Raw genomic sequence first — 21,636 nt, 5'->3', positions numbered from 1 at the left:
TAACGGTTTGTCTGTCACTACAGGATGAGGAACACATGGAACACCACCAACTTCCTTTCCCAACAGAACATGTACACCTTCTACAGCCAGAGAGTCCTTCACAGCAAAATCTCCTCTCCTCCTATACCCTTCAAAATAACTGAATCTGCAGTGAGATTCTTCTCCAATATTGGGTGAGCACCATGTAACACCACACTATGGTTGCTCCATGTATCACATAAAATCTTGACAAGTACTTGCACATTCTCTTCTTGAGTTGCCAGTGTACCCTTATAGATATATGGCTCAAAGGCCTCCAAACTGCTCAGCCACTCACTGCTTGAAGTTACATTTCCACTGGTTGCTAAACACTCAGCTTTAGTTTCAGTCTTCCCTGTAGTCTGATTCTTCCCCACATTGTTCTTAACAGTCTGTTTCACCTGGTCACCTCTTACTATTTGACCAACAGGCTTTGACTGCTGATAATTCCGATAACACTCCTGACTGATGTGTCCTGCTCTTCCACACTTGAAGCAGATAACATTAGGCTTTTCCAACTGTCTTGCAAAATTAGATGAGGATTTCACATTAGCTTGCTGAGGAGTATTATTACTTGTAGGTTTCCCATTTATAAAATTGCTCCTGAAACCTGGATGAGACTTGAAATCTGTGCATGGTTGATTCTGGAACTTGACATTGTAATTGCACCTGCTACTAATTATACTGTAGTCTTCACTCAGTGTGGCAGCTTTGTCAAGTTTTTAACCCCTCTCTCTCTCAAATAGGCTCTTATATGCTCAGGAATACCTGTAAAATATCTCTCCAAAACCACTAGCTCTTCTAACTTTTCAAAAGTTGTAACTTTAGCTACCTTCAACCATCTTTTAAAACACCTTCTCACTTTATAAGCATAATCCAAGAAAGTTACCTTTTCATCCTTTCTTAAATTTCTTAATCTTTCATTGTAGTATTCTGGGGTCATGTGGTATACTTGTAGCACATTATGTTTGAGCACCTTGTAGTCTTTATACTAATTAGCTGTTAAGGCTAAATAAGCACTTCTCCCTTTACCAATCAAGACACTGTAGCAAAACTGACCATTTATCTTCTGGCCAACTAATACCTGAAGTCACTTTCTCAAAGTGATCAAAGAACTCATCTGCAGCCTCTTCAATAAACTTAGGGATTAACTTCTGTACTCTTACTACATCAAATGCAGGGTCTTGAATACCTTGGTTAGGGTTAGATGGTGTTACAGGTAATGTGGATCTAGCTCTTATCAATTCCATCTCCCTTTCTCGTCTTGCGACTTCTCTTTCCTCTTTTATCCTTTGCCTTTCATCTTCTGCTGCTTTTTCTTCTTCTCTTTCTCTTTTTTCTTGTTTTTCCCTGTCTACTCTTTCTCTTTCAGCTTGCATTTTCAACTTAATCAAGCTCTCTTTTGCGGCTATACATCTGAGTTCAAACTCGGCATCACTTTTCTCTTTCTTTTCTACTTGCTTATTTATAAGATCAGCCTGTGCTACATTCAACAATTCTTGAGCCAATTCTAACTCATCTTTATCAGTTATTCTACCAGAGTCTATCAATGCTTGCATGGCAATGCATTTGATTTCTGCTTTTATAATACTGCTAGACACATGACCACCCCATGCTACTGCTAGAATACTCCACTGTGCCTTAGTCAGAGTAGTTTCAGATAACACTTGGATGGAAGGGACTGCTAAAAATTCCTGACTATCGAATAGAGTCATTTTTCTCAAATAATTAATTCTTACAATAAAATGCAAAAACAAATATATGGTCACTCTCCTAACAAAATATATTCCTAACACCACCAGTATAAGCTAGAGTGATAATGTGATTAATTTTCCTCCCGGGTCTGGGCACCATTAATTTTTGTGACGAAGTGCCAAAGAGTATCTAGGTCTCGACACCATGAATACTTGGGGGGAAGTGGCCAAAGATCTGGGTCTCAACACCATAATACTTGTTAACCCAAAGCGCCAAGCATCTGGTTACTACACTTACCATTTGTACTTGTTAGAGCAAGAGACTTTTAATCCTGGGTCTGGGACACCTTTTATACTTGGGGCACAGTTTGATCAATTGCTTGGTTACTATAGTTACCCCAATACAGTCAGACACCTGATCCTTCATCACAAATACTAAACGACTGAATACTCTAAAGGTAACAGTGATCCCTTATAAAACTTAACAATCAAGAAAACAATCAGTCTAAATTCATAAAAATAGATGTGAGGTAATCTTAATTAAAGGGCATCACTCCTTCAACAATTTTAAATCTAAGTATTTCCCTGGTTCTAATTCACTTGAGGAAAACAGCACAATTACCACTCCATATTTCTACCTAAACAAAAATAAAATATAATACTGATGGTATAATAAAATGCTCATATAAATTTTAAATATAAAAATTTATTCCTAAATTCAAAAATTATAAGTGAAATTCACAATCTCAGGGAAATTTGTTATTACTTTAAAAAAAATAATTAACTCTTGAATTCATTATTAAACAAAATTAAATCAAAGTTTATCCAGAAAATCGATTAATTCAAATTATAAAGCAATAATTAAATTTGAAATGAAATTTAATTAAATGCAAATTAATTCACAATTATTAGATTAAAACAATTATACAATAAAAGATTATTCAAACTAATTAAACAAAATAAAGAATGCAAAAACACAATAATTGAAAAGCAACAAAAGCATTGACAGCACAAACATTAAGCATATACAATGGACATGCCAAAAGAACAAAACAAAAGAAAAATGCAAATAATAATAATAATTTTATCCAAACACTAAAACAAAAACCTCGAAGTGCACTTCAGAATACGATACCTTTACATGCAGTTGCAACTTCTCACTCAAAGAGAAAGGCCTGTTACAGTCTTTAACACTTTCGTGGACCACACACAAATAATAATAACACTATGCCCGATTCCACAACTGATTAACATGTTACTAAGAAATTACACAAAGCTAGTAATATTGAGTGACCGATTTATACAAAAACATGAGTTACGTTACAAGCGAGCGAGAGAAAGAGAGAGACATAGGTCCCCCAAAAGCAGTCAGAGCCGAATGAAAAGTTTTATATGCATAAATATGCATATCAGTGTGAATGGGGCCCCTTGGTTGAGCAACGAGTTCAAGACGAAAACATATTACATCATCTCCGTGGTGTCATGGAATTTTCCGATTAACTAATTACGAGTCAATAAGTCTTCTTTTGGCAAACTGATAAGTTCATTTATTAGAGATATTAAATGGTTTCCTAGTAATAGAATCTTTAATTGCTGCAAGTAAACATGAAGTGATATCGTTGTAAGGAAGATTCCCAAAGGATCTGATGCAATATCGAGTAATTCTTACGTCATCCTTCTATAAGAACCTCCTTCTCAGCTGCGATTGACCAAATGATTAAAACAACCTGGCTCAGCGGTTTGAAGCACTGAAAGACTGGGCTTCCTCGCGGGCAGAGCTAACTTTCTCTCTCTCTCTGTTCGCTCTACGTGTCTCAATTCGAATTACACATTATTTAAACATATTATCTGTAAATGTGGCATTCTGAACATAAAAATATACATTTCAAAACATTATACACAGTTTCTGAGGGGAATTAATTGTATTACCAAAACCATAATTGCATTACGAAATTCACATTATATATAATAAAAAAATATTAATTATATATATATATATAATATATATATATATATATATAGATATATATATATATATATATATCATATATATAATATATATATATATATAATTATATATATACATGTAATATATATATATATATATATATATATATATATATATATATATATATATATATATATTATATATATATAGTATGTATGTATATATATATATATATATATATATATATATATATATATATATATATATATTGAAATATTTTGGAAAAGTTGACTGATTTCCTTTTTTTATATTTTCAGGCAAAAAAAAAAAGATAAAAAAAACACTGAGATGATCTGGTTGCAGTAAACCTGTCGAATAATGAAGTAGACCTGTCAGACAATGAATTTTGACTGTTGATTATGTATGAAAATAAATGAACTCAAATCCTATGTATATTTTTTTCATCCAATTTATAATCTTGCGCCTTTACATGAATTCTGTGTGAATATCTCGTGAACGTTGCACTTTTGCAAAGTTGTATGAATGTTATACTTGCAACGTTCCTAGGAGTCGACAAATTGATGTTGCTGAAACGTAAATGCAACATGGCTGCAACATTCCAGCAACGTCTCCCTAGTAAGGATGGGGAACGACAGCATATTTCATTACAACTCTGTCTTCAAATTGTATATGCAGACTGTATAGATGATTGGTAATTTATTCAATGCAGCAAATAACCACCTATAATAAGTTACATATCGTCATGTATCTCTGTCTTTTTTAAGGTGGGGAGGGGAACAGATTTGCTGCTAAAATCATGTTTAGCTGCTGGCTTCACAGTCAATCGCAAATTCACAAAGCTACTCCGTGGGCGTATTTACCTGTCACTATAAAATAGTTTTCCGTACTCATCCCCAATTAAAAGTGGAAGAGCCTGATCTGTCATATCTCTATGAGCAATATAACCCGTACTGGTATAATGCCAGCTTATCATAAACAACATAAATAACTTTCTGTCATAGATAATTACAGGCTGCTCAATGAGCAAGACCCCATACTGGCATAAAGCCAGCTCAGTGGCAAAGAAAATGCTGTTTTAAAACCAAATCAGTTATAAAGAAACATGCCCTCATGAAGTATACTGTAAAGAACAACATAAATAAAGTCAAATTACTTTCAATACCCAGCAACTCTGAGAATATAATCAGTTTCACTCCGAACTTTCTTGTCTTTTCTTTACACTATAAATGATGGGGCTTCTGTAAAGAGATTCTAACATGAAATAGTGAATCATAAAAATAGATTGTACTGAGAAGGCTACATGAATGGATTATTTTTTTAGAAAGAACTAAAGAAAACGAAATTTGAAGTCGTTGATAGTGCTTGAAGAAATAGTTTTAAATTCAGACAACAGAAATGCTGTATTTGTGAAGGCATATTGTTGAACGTTTACTGCTGAAAATGGTTTTATCTTTTCTTCGACTGCTAGAAAATTAATATTACAACTCTTGGTCCAGTTACAGTAAGTCAACAGAAAAGGACGTGCCGATGGCACAGGAAACGTAGGAGAAAACAAGAATAGCTATTCCAGCTTCCAGGAAATATTATAATTGATTATCCAGTAGAAATGTGGGTATAACACGCGCCACTTTAAATTTCATCGTTTATGGGAAGAATTGATAACCTATTGAAATATTGTGTAAGTGGTTTGAAAGTAAAGAGAATCAAAAGTGAAGTAATGACAACTTTGTCAAATTAGGCATTAATGTAAACCTTATTGAATATTTCTTAATTAGTAGTTCCTATTGATGAAAAAATAAAAATGTTACAGTATAAGGTAAAAGAAAATCTAGTGACGAACTGTTGTTCGTATAGTAAAAGATTTATTCAAGATCATGTTTCATACAAAATTAAGATCCCTGTTCCCATAATTAATATTATGTTACTGGACCTTTCCTCCCACAAGACTAGTTTAAATGTTCGCGGGTTTGGCCTAGTTTTGAGGAAAGTGTCATCAGCTGCCATCTACAGGCGAGTCCGGCAGTCAGTAGCAGATGACGTAAACAAACACACGTCAGTCACTTGTTCCCTACCAAAATGGCAGAGAATGCACCAAGTAAAACTGACATCGAGGCTGTATTTAAGCGATTAAGGGCTATTCCAACTAACAAAGTAAGTAAGCAAAGAGTAGCCACTACAATTATTGCTCCCAGCATGGTTTCAAGTTGGCGGGTCTTCCCTGAAGGTGAAAGGCTAAACCAGCAGTCGTTCCTCGGACTCTTCCCTTCCCTACCGAGGCTACTACCAGGCCTACACCTCCACCTGCTTTAGGCTTATGTCAAACTGCCGAAGATTCCATGACTAATAATAGAAATGTGTAGGAATACTAGAGCGCTTGCAACTGCAGCCTGAAAATGGGTAGGGTAGAATATCACAGCAGGCCAAGCAGGCCACCTACAATCAACACCTAGCCACCCTCCGAAAAAGTACATTATAACGCGTCCTGACACCGGAGATGGGCATCAGTCGCGACTTCTTGTTGGTGAAAAACGGAGCTAAAGACCTCTACTCTCCTTTCGAAGTAAGTATTTTCTCCAAAGTTAGAAATTAAGGCCAAATTTTAAGATTTAAACAGAGGGTACTGAAAAGGGTGGCCTACTGCAGTGGAAATCTCACCAAAACGCTTTAGAAATTTTTACTTACAACTAAAAATGTTTCGAAGATTGACGCTATCTTGATGTTTACGGAGTCGCTTGTGTCAACAAACTTCCCATTTCATGTGCTAAATCTGCACACCACTTGTACCCATAGACGCTGGGCACTTTCATCACAACAATCGTAAACCCACCTCTTACCAGCACTTATTCGTACTTATTCAAGGGGACTACGGCATTCTTTGCGGCGTTTTGCGCTCTTCAATTGTTTATCAGTGTTGTCAATTGGTATGTGTTTACCCTCCAAACTAGGTATAAGACTTACACAAAACCGGGGAAATAAGTGAAATTAGCTTATATATTTGTAGTATAGGGTAGAATATCACGACAGGCCAACCCTCATCACGGTGGACGGGTCTTATTCACTCGATATTTAATTGGTGAAACATGAATACAATTGCAACTCTAAGCATACCATTTAAAAGACTGAAGTTTCATCAACTATTGTGATTATATAAAGCCCCCAATACGAATTAAAATAAGCATGTGAGCTCTTCGTAAAATATGTTTTCAAGGCAGTTTTGAAATCCAATATGGCGGCTACGTTTTGCATGGACGGTTCTCATCAGTGACGGCCACCATCTTTCCCCAGCCTTCCCAGCACTCATTTGAACAATGTTAGCGTATGTATGTAACGTTTATTGATCTTACTCAAGATTGCAGTTGTAATCAGCACAATAAAACAACATTTTGTTGCCTATATTAGTGAAAGTATGAAACTTGTTATTCCCGGGGTTATGGTTGGAACTGAATTCATTCTTACCTTGTAATCAGTGGTTTTATCCTTACTGCCATCACAACTGAAACTCCACAGTGCTTAGGCTATTTGATTGTAATTATACACATTTTGGTCTTAATTCACTCCACAGTGCACTCGAACCACATTGCTGTTCGTGTTTCCTAAGCACTCACTCCGTAAACAAAGTTACGAGCAGCAGACGACAACACTGATTATGAGATGCAAAGTTCTTAAAGTTTATCCCTTAATTGTTTACTTTACTCAATATTTAGTTTAACTCTACTTCAAAATGTTTATTTAATTCATGTCCATTATCCCTTTTTTGCAACCAAATTAACCCCCCAAAATTACAAATGTTTCGTTCGGATGTATAAGCTTACGAGCAGAGCGACGTGAGGACAAAAATGGCTCCATCGTTGCCAATATAGTGGAGCGTCACACATACGCCAATGCATTTACAAACTGTTTCGATGAATTCTAGTTGTCATAGTAATGCAGTAATGATAAAATTGCTGTAGGGTAAAATATCACAGCAGGCCAAGCAGGCCACCTACAATCAACACCTAGCCACCCTCCGAAAAAGTACATTATAACGCGTCCTGACACCGGAGATGGGCATCAGTCGCGACTTCTTGTTGGTGAAAAACGGAGCTAAAGACCTCTACTCTCCTTTCGAAGTAAGTATTTTCTCCAAAGTTAGAAATTAAGGCCAAATTTTAAGATTTAAACAGAGGGTACTGAAAAGGGTGGCTACAGCAGTGGAAATCTCACCAAAACGCTTTAGAAATTTTACTTACAACTAAAAAAATGTTTCGAAGATTGACGCTATCTTGATGTTTACGGAGTCGCTTGTGTCAACAAACTTCCCATTTCATGTGCTAAATCTGCACACCACTTGTACCCATAGACGCTGGGCACTTTCATCACAACAATCGTAAACCCACCTCTTACCAGCACTTATTCGTACTTATTCAAGGGGACTACGGCATTCTTTGCGGCGTTTTGCGCTCTTCAATTGTTTATCAGTGTTGTCAATTGGTATGTGTTTACCCTCCAAACTAGGTATAAGACTTACACAAAACCGGGGAAATAAGTGAAATTAGCGTATCTATTTGTAGTATATATACATATTAGAGCAATTTTATCATTACTGCATTACTATGACAACTAGAATTCATCGAAACAGTTTGTAAATGCATCGGCGTATGTGTGACGCTCCACTAGATTGGCAACGATGATCGTTGCCAATCTAGTGGAGCGTCACACATACGCCGATGCATTTACAAACTGTTTCGATGAATTCTAGTTGTCATAGTAATGCAGTAATGATAAAATTGCTCTAATATGTATATATAACTACAAATAGATACGCTAATTTCACTTATTTCCCCGGTTTTGTGTAAGTCTTATACCTAGTTTGGAGGGTAAACACATACCAATTGACAACACTGATAAACAATTGAAGAGCGCAAAACGCCGCAAAGAATGCCGTAGTCCCCTTGAATAAGTACGAATAAGTGCTGGTAAGAGGTGGGTTTACGATTGTTGTGATGAAAGTGCCCAGCGTCTATGGGTACAAGTGGTGTGCAGATTTAGCACATGAAATGGGAAGTTTGTTGACACAAGCGACTCCGTAACATCAAGATAGCGTCAATCTTCGAAACATTTTTAGTTGTAAGTAAAAATTTCTAAAGCGTTTTGGTGAGATTTCCACTGCAGTAGGCCACCCTTTTCAGTACCCTCTGTTTAAATCTTAAAATTTGGCCTTAATTTCTAACTTTGGAGAAAATACTTACTTCGAAAGGAGAGTAGAGGTCTTTAGCTCCGTTTTTCACCAACAAGAAGTCGCGACTGATGCCCATCTCCGGTGTCAGGACGCGTTATAATGTACTTTTTCGGAGGGTGGCTAGGTGTTGATTGTAGGTGGCCTGCTTGGCCTGCTGTGATATTCTACTCTATATACATATTAGAGCAATTTTATCATTACTGCATTACTATGACAACTAGAATTCATCGAAACAGTTTGTAAATGCATCGGCGTATGTGTGACGCTCCACTAGATTGGCAACGATGAGCCATTTTTCCTCACGTCGTCTGCTCGTAAGTATACATCCGAAACATTTGTAATTTTGGGGGTTAATTTGGTTGCAAAAAAGGGATAATGGACATGAATTAAATAAACATTTTGAAGTAGAGTTAAACTAAATATTGAGTAAAGTAAACAATTAAGGGAATAAAGCTTTGCATCTCATAATCAGTGTTGTCGTCTGCTGCTCGTAACTTTGTTTACGGAGTGAGTGCTTAGGAAACACGAACAGCAATGTGGTTCGAGTGCACTGTGGAGTGAATTAAGACCAAAATGTGTATAATTACAATCAAATAGCCTAAGCACTGCGGAGTTTCAGTTGTGATGGCAGTAAGGATAAAACCACTGATTACAAGGTAAGAATGAATTCAGTTCCAACCATAACCCCGGGAATAACAAGTTTCATACTTTCACTAATATAGGCAACAAAATGTTGTTTTATTGTGCTGATTACAACTGCAATCTTGAGTAAGATCAATAAACGTTACATACATACGCTAACATTGTTCAAATGAGTGCTGGGAAGGCTGGGGAAAGATGGTGGCCGTCACTGATGAGAACCGTCCATGCAAAACGTAGCCGCCATATTGGATTTCAAAACTGCCTTGAAAACATATTTTACGAAGAGCTCACATGCTTATTTTAATTCGTATGGGGCTTTCATATATCACAATATGTTGACGAAACTTCAGTCTTTTAAATGGTATGCTTAGAGTTGCAATTGTATTCATGTTTCACCAATTAAATATCGAGTGAATAAGACCCGTCCACCGTGATGAGGGTTGGCCTGTCGTGATATTCTACCCTACTTTAGTATTGGAAGAGGTCCCTTGGAGCCAAAGGGTGAAGCGAATTTAGAAGGCCCTGCATTGGCTTACTCTCCTGGGTAGATCTAGGGTACCTATCCGCGGTGGCCCAGACTATGGCAGTTGCGGTTTTTCTCTGCAGTTTTACCTACTGAACAAGAATTTTAAGTAATATTTATTCGGACAACTGTATAATTAATCCCCAGGGGCCAGTACTAAAAACGGCGAAATACCTCAGACGCCCCAATCCCTATATGATGTCGTATTTGCTGTTACGTTTCTTGCTGGGTAATTCTAAAGAATTGGTATTATAGTTCCCTACGAACTGCAAGGAACGTAACCGCGGATACAACATCCACTAGGGATTGGGGCGTCCAATGTATTTATCCGCGTTTATTACTGGCCCCTGTGGGTTAATTACAGTCGTCTGAATAAATATTACTTTAAATTCTTGTTCAGTAAGTAAAATAACAGGAAAACGTCAATTGCCATAGTCTAGGCCACCGCGGATTGCTTCTGTAGAAATACCCTCTCCTGCTACAGCCAATCTAAAATTGGTAACAACAATTCAATTAGGGTAAACAACCGACTGGACTGGACTGGCCTACTCACCGATTACCGCGTTTTTGGCCACCCTCTGAAAAAGTACTTTAACACATCCTGACACAGGAGCTCAAGACTTTTACTCTTCTTTCGAAGTAAGTATTTTCTCCAAAGTTAGAAATTAAGGCCATATTTTAAGATTAAAAAGAGGGTAATGAAAAGCGTGACCAAACGCAGTGCACACTACCCCCATGACAGTTTTGAAATTATCACTTACAATTAAAAATGTTTAGAAGATTGACGCCATCTTGATGTTTGTGGAGTCGCTTGTGTCAACAAACTTCCCATTTCCTGTGCTAAATTCGCACACCACTTGTACCCATAGACGCTGGGGCACTTTCATCACAACAATCTTAAACGCGACTTCTAACCACTACTTATCCAAGGGAACTACGGCATTCTTTGCGGTGTTTTGCTCTCTTCAATTGTTCATCAGTGTTGTCAATTGGTATGTTTACCCTCCAAACTGGGTATGAGACTTACACAAAACCGGGGAAATAAGTGAAATTAGCATATTTTATCATTACTGCATTACTATGACAACTAGAGCTCAGGGAAACAGTTTGTAAATGCATCGGCGTATGTGTGAAGCTCCACCAGATTGGCAATGATGAGTCATTTTTCATTGCGTTATCTGCTCGTAAGTACATAAGAAATATTTGTAATTTTTCGGGGTTAATTTGGTTGCAAAAAAAGGGATAATAGTAGACATGAATTACATAAACATTTTGAAGTAACTAAGTAAAGTTAAACTAAATAAAGATTAAAGTAAGCAAGGGAATAAAGCTTTGCACCTCATAAACAGTGTAGTTGTTTGCCGCTCGTAACTGTGTTTGTGGAGTGAGTGCTTAGGAACCAGGAACAAGAACGTGGTGTAAGTGCAATTTGGAGTGAATTAAGACCAAAATGTGTATAATTACAATCAAATAAGCACTGTGGAGTTTCAGTTGTGATGGCAGTAAGGATAAAACCACAGATTACAAGGTAAAAATGAATTTAGTTCAAACCATAACCCCAGGAATAAAGTTTCATACTTTCACTTAATATAGGCAACAAAATGTTGTTTTATTGTGCTGATTACAACTGCAATCTTGAGTAAGATCAATAAACGTTACATATAAACACTAACATTGTTCAAATGAGTGCTGGGAAGGCTGAGAAAGATGGTGGATTGTCTGTGGTTAGAATGGCCAGTCACTCGATTACCGCCATATTGGATTTCAAAACTGCCTTGAAAACAAATTTTACGAAGAGCTCACATGCTTATTTCAGTTCGTATGGGGCTTTCATATATCATTATGTTGACGAAGCTTCAATTTTTTGAATGGTATGCTCAAAGTTGTAAGTTTATTCTTGTTTCACCCTTCCTCATGACAAGGGGAGAAAGGCAAAAACAATACAAACCTGTTCGTTACTACAGCCTGGCCAGGTTGTCTTTGACGTTTTTATGGATTTTCGAGCCTCGTCAAGCAATCGCATACAAATCCATTACTTGGTGATCCAGAAGTCTGGCTACTGCACATCCCATATGTACATCATGCCAGGAGTGCTGGGTTCCTTTCTCTGCTCCTCTCTTGGTCCTTCCACCAATGTAAAGTCTCCTAGAGTAAAGAACAAAAGTTGTATTCATGTAGGAACGAATAGTAAATTTTAAAAGTAATTTGTATTTTCCATAATATACAAACCTGAAGTTTATAATATAAAGACCCACCTCAGCCACCCCTTTCATCTGGTACTTGGCCCGAAATGTGAGGTGGAATGCCCTGCCCTGCCCGTTGATTGTTAACAACCTTGTCAGTATGTTTTTAATGGCTATTCTAGCTTGCATTTGTATCCATATTGTAATGTAAAAAACTTAGGTGTGTATATCAGCCAAAATACAAATTACTTTAAAAAATATGCTATTTTATCATAATGTTCATAAAAGTTATGTGAAGACAGTAGAAGTGCTACCTACTTCAGTATATTGATGACATTTGGTAATAGTGGGTATTACCTGCTTCAGAATCTTCCATTATTGTGTCGACCAATGCTATGATTTAGTTTGAAGGTTGAGTAGTTATTATGTAGTACTGGATTTTTAATGATATTTGCATATTTTGTTTCAGGTTTGTTTTGATTGCAATGCCAAAAATCCAACTTGGGCCTCTCTAACATATGGAGTATTCATCTGCATTGACTGTTCGGCTGTCCATCGTAGTTTAGGCGTTCACCTAACGTTTGTTCGCTCAACTCAACTTGATACAAACTGGACATGGCTACAGCTTCGCAATATGCAGCTTGGTGGCAACACCAATGCGGTAAATATTCTTGTATTGGTATTGTGCTTTTTAGGGTAAAGTATGACAAATTAGCCTCAATGTATTTTGATGAAAATCCTAAAATAATACAAAAGAATTTCAGTTATTCAGTATCTTTCATATTGACCTTGTGCTGAATTATTAAAAACTGAATGACAAAGTCGTGCTGAATTATATATATAATATATAATATATATATATATATATAATAATATATATATATATAGATATATATATATATATATATAATATATATTATATATATATATATATATATATATATATATATATATATATATATATATATATATATATATATATATATATATACAGGCGGTCCCCGGGTTTTACGACGGGGGTTCCGTTCTTAAGACGCGTCGTAACCCGAAAATCGTCGTAAGCCGGAACGACGTTCTTGAAAACATGTCCACAGGGAAAATTTCCTACTAATTTGCAATTTTTCTTTAGGGCTTATCTCTAAAATTATCACTAATTTACTTTTTCATGTGCAACACTGTGTATTCACAAATTACCTGTATATTTTCATTAAAATACAAGAGAGAGAGAGAGAGAGAAAAAATAACTCCTTACGGTTTCAATAGATTGAAATGAGTCTGTAGGCAACTTTTTCCCCCTCCCATAAACACATATATTTCTCCAGAGAAGAGAAGAGAGGACTGTGCAATTATGTTTGTCTGTCTATCAAATTCTTTACTGCTGAGAGCGAGAGATAAAAGAGAAATAGAAACACCAAATGTATGACAAGTATCTTGTGGAGAGAGAGAGAGAGAGAGAGAGAGAGAGAGAGCGAGAGAGAGAAGAGAGAGGAAAGAGGAGAGAGAGAACGAGAGAGAGATTGAGAGAGAGAGAGAGAGATTGTCCTCACAGTATTTAAAAGAGAGAAATGGAAATGATTAATTGTATTTAAAATACTCAGATATGAATTTTGTACTTACAGTTAATAAGTATTATTATTGGAAAATATTAATGATAAACTTATTACATACATGTCCATGAAAATGATCTCATCTCATAAGAGAGAGCGAGAGAGAGAGAGAGAATTACATAAAACCATTAAATTCGTTGCCCATTGTATGGCATTAAGCTCCGAGTGTCACTCGAGTTGAGTTAGGGAAATTGATACAGAAAAAGACAAAGGGAAGAATTTTGTTTTGAAATTAGTTTATCGTATTATTACTACTTCTATTATTATTATTATTATCATTATTATTATTATTATTATTATTTGAAAAATATAATAAACACATGCATCTACCATAAAAATTCTCTCTTCTCAGTAAGAAAGAGGAATTATCCTTACAAGTGAAATGGAAAAGGTCATTTTCATCTCTTTAAAATACGACCATTATGAATTTTGTAATTAAAGTTTTATTATTATTATTATTATTATTAAATAACTGAAATTATCAATAAACATTTTACATACTAGTACCATAAAAATTCTTTCATCTCGGTAAAAGAGAGAGAGAGAGAGAGAGAGAGTGTGTTTATCTCTCTCTGTTCTCTCAAAAAATACTTATAACGCTTCCAGCGAAAGAGAGGGATTGAGTTACCACAATGACACATTATTATCTTGTGTGGCAAAAGAGAGAGAGAGAGAGAGAGAGAGAGAGAGAGCCAGGAGAGAGAGAGATGAGAGAGAGATGAGAGAGAGAGAGAGAGAGAGTTAACCTTAATTAAAAGTGACATGGATAGATTAGTACGTATTGTATTTTCTTTAAATACTATCACATATGAATTTTGTAATTACAGTTATTATTATTATTATTATTATTATTATTATTATTATTATTATTATTATTTCGGAAGGAGACCCTCTCGTAGACATGTTTTGTTAAAAATAACTGCTGCTTCAGCACTATTAATCTTATAAAGAGTCTTCTCTATCTTTCTGATGACGCTTTCTCGTTGTTGCTTAGTACTGGCGAGCAACGCACCAAAGGGCATGGTAAAATTCGTTGAGTCATTTGATTTATTATTGCTTATACAATTCTCTCTCTCTCTCATCTCTCTCTCTCTCTCTCTCTCGTCTCACATCCTTCTCTTCTTCTTCCTCTCTTCTCTTCTAACGCGACGTTTCCTCCTGATCGACAGGACATTATCAAGCGATAACTGCTGAGGGACTGAATTCCAGTGGCGAGTCCTTCTCCTTTTATCGTGTGTTGCGAGCTCTCCAGTACGATCAGAGCACTTCTCCGGTAGGTCGAGTTTTATTGGTTCCCGGGAAGGTGACTCATACGGCGGGCGTTGACTAGTCTTGCAGACCTTCTCAGGTAGGGGGTATCACCGGGAGCCTCTTGATTGGCTTTCTACCTGCGTGACGTCACCCCTGTATTATTCTCATGTCCGGTGTTCGTTCCATGCGCGCTGGTACTTTCGTTAGGGGAGAGGGGTGTGGTCCTCCTCACACACGTCGGTATCAGGAACGCTTCTTGGGTGGTATTGAGGGGAGGCTTTTCTTCGAGGATGAGCAGCGCTTCTAGGAGACGCAGACGTCGTGGGTCAGGTGCTCTCCCGATGATCTTAGTATTCCTGACGATGTCGTCTCTCGTGATGTTTCTGCGGTGTACTGCAAGGGCGTGCTGCCTAATGGCGCCCTCCTGGGCGTGGCCAAGGAAATACCTTTTTGACAGGCGCATCGTCGTTCATGCGATGTAAATCCCAGGGCATCCTTGGGCGGGGGGGGCATACGTATCGGTAGACGACGTTGGACTGCTTCAGGGGGTCTCCTGCCGGTGGGGAGGGGTTGTTTCTTCATCAGGAGGTCTTTCGTACGCCGATTCTTGTAATAAATAATGAGGGACACTCTCTTTCCTTCCTCCATGGGGCGGACGTGTTCCTCTATTATTTTCTTCATGGCTGCTGCTTCTTCCTTGTATTGGTGGTGCATGAAGGCTTTATAGAAAAGTTTGATATCCTCGGGGGCGGAATGTTCCTTCTCTCTTCCTCCGTCATGTACCACTTGTCAAGGGCGGCTCGAGTTTCTCTGGTTTACGAGTTTGTTCGAGTACCCATTGTTAATTAGCATCTGGGATGCTCGGTCGAGTTCGAGGTGTGTGTCCTGCCACGTCGAACAGTGCGAGAGGGCCCTCCTTACGAAGGCCCTGACGGTGGTGGTCTTGAACCGCGCAGGACACTCGCTATCACCATTCAGACAAAGTCCGAGGTTCGTAGCTTGGTGTAAACGGTCGTCGCCAACTTCTGATTCGTCTTCGTGACAAGGACGTCGAGGAAGGGGAGCCGATCGTTGCTGCTGTACTCGACAGTGAAGTTGAGTGCGCTGTTCTGCAGGAACTGCTGCCGAAGGGCTTCTACCTCATCCTCGCAGTCGGCTTGCACGAAGATGTCATCGATGTAGCGTGCGTATGTGCGGGAACAAATCTGTGTTGCGAGAAGACCCTTTCTTCCACTTCTCCCATGTAGAAGTTGGCGAAGAGGACTCCTAAGGGGGACCCCATCGCTACGCCGTCCTTCTGGCGGTACATCTGTCCTCGGTGGGTGGTGAAAGGGGCTCTCTTCGTACAGATATCCAGCAGGGTTCTTAAGGAGTCTTCTGGGATGTTAGGGGGTCTCATATCGGGATTCCTATATCCCGCTCCATGATGATCCCTATCGTCTCGTCGACTGGGACGTTGGTGAATAGGGACTCAACGTCTAAGGACGCCATGGTTCCCCGCACCGGGGGAGTCGCGGATCTTCTCCAAAAATTCCACGATGAGGTGAGGCAGTTACCTGGAGGGGATATAGGGGGTCAGAATTTTATTAAGGCGTTTGGCCAGAGCGTAAGTCGGGGCGGGGGGGCGTTTGGCTGATGATCGGGCGTAGGGGGTTGCCTTCCTTGTGGGTCTTCACGTTCCCGTAAAGGTAGCCGAGGCTGTAGTCACCTTGGATGGGCGGGAGGTGTGTGGCATTCGTAGCGGCATTCACGGCTGCGATGACCCGGTTGGCGTCGCGTTTGATGTCTTCCGTAGGGTTCTTCGTAAGTCTCTCGAATTTAGAGACATCAGACAAGATGGCGTCGAGTTTCTCGAAGTATTCCGAGGTGCTGATGAGCACGAACGCGGCTGTCTTGGTCTGCACGCCTTACGGTGATGTCTTCTTTCTTCTTCAGATCTGCGGCTGCCTCCTTCATCTCTTTGGTGTAGATACCGCTCGAGTATGACCCCCTGTCCGTAAGGGCCTCTGCTAGCAGAAGGGGTTGAAGGGCGTCCGTCGTTGTTAGGATCTTCTTTGCTTCCAACTGCTGAATCGAGTCGAGGAGCATCTCAATCTCCAGGCGTTTCTCGTGTTTCTTCGGTTTTGACATGAAGTGGCAGTTTAGTCCGAGGTTTAATATGTCATTTTGTTCAGGGGTGGGCTGGTATGGAGTGAGGTTGATATACCTCTGTGTCTTTTCTTGAATGCGTAGCTTACCGCCGTTGAGGGCGACAAGCTTGCGGGTTACGCCCCTAACCCGGTTACGCATGTCATCTTCGCTTAGGTAGGCAAGGCGCGCGTTAATATCTTCGTAGGTGGGGAGGCTCGCGCTGGTCCTCCGCTCGGTCTCTGTTTGGTGGTGGTGGTCTCTTGCAGAGGTGTCGTGTCTGGTATTGTCATCAGGATCAGGGCGGACAGCTTCAGCACGTATTTCCGCCCATTCTTCTCGCAGGCGGTGATGTTCCTCCTTCAGGGTCTTCATATCGGCAGTCTTCTCCCGTAGTTGCCGCTGTAGGAGGGACGTTCTGAAGTCCCTGGTCCTTTCTTCATTTCTTGCTGTGGGGTCGTGCAGCCTGATGTTTGTATATTTCGGAAGGAGACCCTCTCGTAGACATGTTTTGTTAAAAATAACTGCTGCTTCAGCACTATTAATCTTATAAAGAGTCTTCTCTATCTTTCTGATGACGGGCTTTCTCGTTGTTGCTTAGACTGGCGAGCAACGCACCAAAGGGCATGGTAAAATTCGGTTGAGTCATTTGATTTATTATTGCTTATACAATTCTCTCTCTCTCTCTCTCTCTCTCTCTCTCTCTCTCTAACGCGACGTTTCCTCCTGATCGACAGGACATTATCAAGCGATAACTGCTGAGGGACTGAATTCCAGTGGCGAGTCCTTCTCCTTTTATCGTGGTGTTGCGAGCTCTCCAGTACGATCAGAGCACTTCTCCGGTAGGTCGAGTTTTTATTGGTTCCCGGGAAGGTGACTCATACGGCGGGCGTTGACTAGTCTTGCAGACCTTCTCAGGTAGGGGGTATCACCGGGAGCCTCTTGATTGGCTTCTACCTGCGTGACGTCACCCCTGGTATTATTCTCATGTCCGGTGTTCGTTCCATGCGCGCTGGTACTTTCGTTAGGGGAGAGGGGTGTGGTCCTCCTCACACACGTCGGTATCAGGAACGCTTCTTGGGTGGTATTGAGGGGAGGCTTTTCTTTCTCGAGGATGAGCAGCGCTTCTAGGAGACGCAGACGTCGTGGGTCAGGTGCTCTCCCGATGATCTTAGTATTCCTGACGTTAGAAAGAGAGAGAGAGAGAGAGAGAGAGAGAGAGAATTGTATAAGCAATAATAAATCAAATGACTCAACCGAATTTTACCATGCCCTTTGGTGCGTTGCTCGCCAGTCTAAGCAACAACGAGAAAGCCGTCATCAGAAAGATAGAGAAGACTCTTTATAAGATTAATAGTGCTGAAGCCGCAGTTATTTTAACAAAACATGTCTACGAGAGGGTCTCCTTCCGAAATATACAAACATCAGGCTGCACGACCCACAGCAAGAAATGAAGAAAGGACCAGGGACTTCAGAACGTCCCTCCTACAGCGGCAACTACGGGAGAAGACTGCCGATATGAAGACCCTGAAGGAGGAACATCACCGCCTGCGAGAAGAATGGGCGGAAATACGTGCTGAAGCTGTCCGCCCTGATCCTGATGACAATACCAGACACGACACCCCTGCAAGAGGCCACCACCACCAACCAGACGACCGAGCGGAGGACCAGCGCGAGCCTCCCACCTACGAAGATATTAACGCGCGCCTTGCCTACCTAAGCGAAGATGACATGCGTAACCGGGTTAGGGGCGTAACCCGCAAGCTTGTCGCCCTCAAAGGCGGTAAGCTACGCATTCAAGAAAAGACACAGAGGTATATCAACCTCACTCCATACCAGCCCACCCCTGAACAAAATGACATATTAAACCTCGGACTAAACTGCCACTTCATGTCAAAACCGAAGAAACACAAGAAACGCCTGGAGATTGAGATGCTCCTCGACTCGATTCAGCAGTTGGAAGCAAAGAAGATCCTAACAACGACGGACGCCCTTCAACCCCTTCTGCTAGCAGAGGCCCTTACGGACAGGGGGTCATACTCGAGCGGTATATACACCAAAGAGATGAAGGAGCAGCCGCAGATCTGAAGAAGAAAGAAGACATCACCGTAAGGCGTGCAGACAAGACAGCCGCGTTCGTGCTCATCAACACCTCGAATACTTCGAGAAACTCGACGCCATCTTGTCTGATGTCTCTAAATTCGAGAGACTTACGAAGAACCCTACGGAAGACATCAAACGCGACGCCAACCGGGTCATCGCAGCCGTGAATGCCGCTACGAATGCCACACACCTCCCGCCCATCCAAGGTGACTACAGCCTCGGCTACCTTTACGGGAACGTGAAGACCCACAGGAAGGCAACCCCCTACGCCCGATCATCAGCCAAACGCCCGCCCCGACTTACGCTCTGGCCAAACGCCTTAATAAAATTCTGACCCCCTATATCCCCTCCAGGTACTGCCTCACCTCATCGGTGGAATTTTTGGAGAAGATCCGCGACTCCCCCGTGCGGGAACCATGGCGTCCTTAGACGTTGAGTCCCTATTCACCAACGTCCCAGTCGACGAGACGATAGGGATCATCATGGAGCGGGTATATAGGAATCCCGATATGAGCCCCCACCCCCTAACATCCCAGAAGACTCCTTAAGAACCCTGCTGGATATCTGTACGAAGAGAGCCCCTTTCACCACCCACCGAGGACAGATGTACCGCCAGAAGGACGGCGTAGCGATGGGGTCCCCCTTAGGAGTCCTCTTCGCCAACTTCTACATGGGAGAAGTGGAAGAAAGGGTCTTCTCGCAACACAGATGTCCCCGCACATACGCACGCTACATCGATGACATCTTCGTGCAAGCCGACTGCGAGGATGAGGTAGAAGCCCTTCGGCAGCAGTTCCTGCAGAACAGCGCACTCAACTTCACTGTCGAGTACAGCAGCAACGATCGGCTCCCCTTCCTCGACGTCCTTGTCACGAAGACGAATCAGAAGTTGGCGACGACCGTTTACACCAAAGCTACGAACCTCGGACTTTGTCTGAATGGTGATAGCGAGTGTCCTGCGCGGTTCAAGACCACCACCGTCAGGGCCTTCGTAAGGAGGGCCCTCTCGCACTGTTCGACGTGGCAGGCACACACCTCGAACTCGACCGAGCATCCCAGATGCTAATTACAATGGGTACTCGAACAAACTCGTAAACCGAGAACTCGAGCCGCCCTTGACAAGTGGTACATGACGGAGGAAGAGAGAAGGAACATTCCGCCCCCGGAGGATATCAAAACTTTTCTATAAAGCCTTCATGCACCACCAATACAAGGAAGAAGAAGCAGCCATGAAGAAAATAATAGAGGAACACGTCCGCCCCATGGAGGAAGGAAAGAGAGTGTCCCTCATTATTTATTACAAGAATCGGCGTACGAAAGACCTCCTGATGAAGAACAACCCCTCCCCACCGGCAGGAGACCCCCTGAAGCAGTCCAACGTCGTCTACCGATACGTATGCCCCGCCCAAGGATGCCCTGGGATTTACATCGGCATGACGACGATGCGCCTGTCAAAAAGGATTTCCTGCCACGCCCAGGAGGGCGCCATTAGGCAGCACGCCCTTGCAGTACACCGCAGAAACATCACGAGAGACGACATCGTCAGGAATACTAAGAATCATCGGGAGAGCACCTGACCCACGACGTCTGCGTCTCCTAGAAGCGCTGCTCATCCTCGAAGAAAAGCTCCCCTCAATACCACCCAAGAAGCGTTCCTGATACCGACGTGTGTGAGGAGGACCACACCCCTCTCCCCTAACGAAAGTACCAGCGCGCATGGAACGAACACCGGACCATGAGAATAATACCAGGGGTGACGTCACGCAGGTAGAAGCCAATCAAGAGGCTCCCGGTGATACCCCTACCTGAGAAGGTCTGCAAGACTAGTCAACGCCCGCCGTATGAGTCACCTTCCCGGGAACCAATAAAAACTCGACCTACCGGAGAAGTGCTCTGATCGTACTGGAGAGCTCGCAACACCACGATAAAAGGAGAAGGACTCGCCACTGGAATTCAGTCCCTCAGCAGTTATCGCTTGATAATGTCCTGTCGATCAGGAGGAAACGTCGCGTTAGAAAGAGAGAGAGAGAGAGAGAGAGAGAATTGTATAAGCAATAATAAATCAAATGACTCAACCGAATTTTACCATGCCCTTTGGTGCGTTGCTCGCCAGTCTAAGCAACAACGAGAAAGCCGTCATCAGAAAGATAGAGAGACTCTTATAAGATTAATAGTGCTGAAGCAGCAGTTATTTTTAACAAAACATATTATTATTATTATTATTATTATTATTATTATTATTATTTGAAAGTATTAAAAACAAATAGTACAAGTACATAAAAAATCTCGAGTCTCAGTAAA

The 21,636-nt window shown here is 40.9% G+C and overlaps 1 protein-coding gene across 1 annotated transcript in view; it reads left to right on the top strand.

Annotated features, from left to right (window-relative positions):
* Positions 1-5,678: 5,678 nt before the first annotated feature.
* The window catches only part of LOC135196942 (ADP-ribosylation factor GTPase-activating protein 2-like), a 249,271-nt gene continuing 233,313 nt past the window's right edge, over positions 5,679-21,636 (top strand). Inside the window, 2 exon segments of the mRNA XM_064223786.1 lie at positions 5,679-5,832; positions 12,717-12,908. Coding sequence (XP_064079856.1) covers positions 5,758-5,832; positions 12,717-12,908 — 267 coding nt within the window. The 5' untranslated portion in view covers positions 5,679-5,757.

Source organism: Macrobrachium nipponense, chromosome 18 (genome assembly GCF_015104395.2).
Source record: "Macrobrachium nipponense isolate FS-2020 chromosome 18, ASM1510439v2, whole genome shotgun sequence".
NCBI lineage: Eukaryota > Metazoa > Arthropoda > Malacostraca > Decapoda > Palaemonidae > Macrobrachium > Macrobrachium nipponense.
The sequence above is the reverse complement of the archived record's forward strand: the minus strand, read 5'-3'. Positions and strand labels throughout refer to the sequence as shown.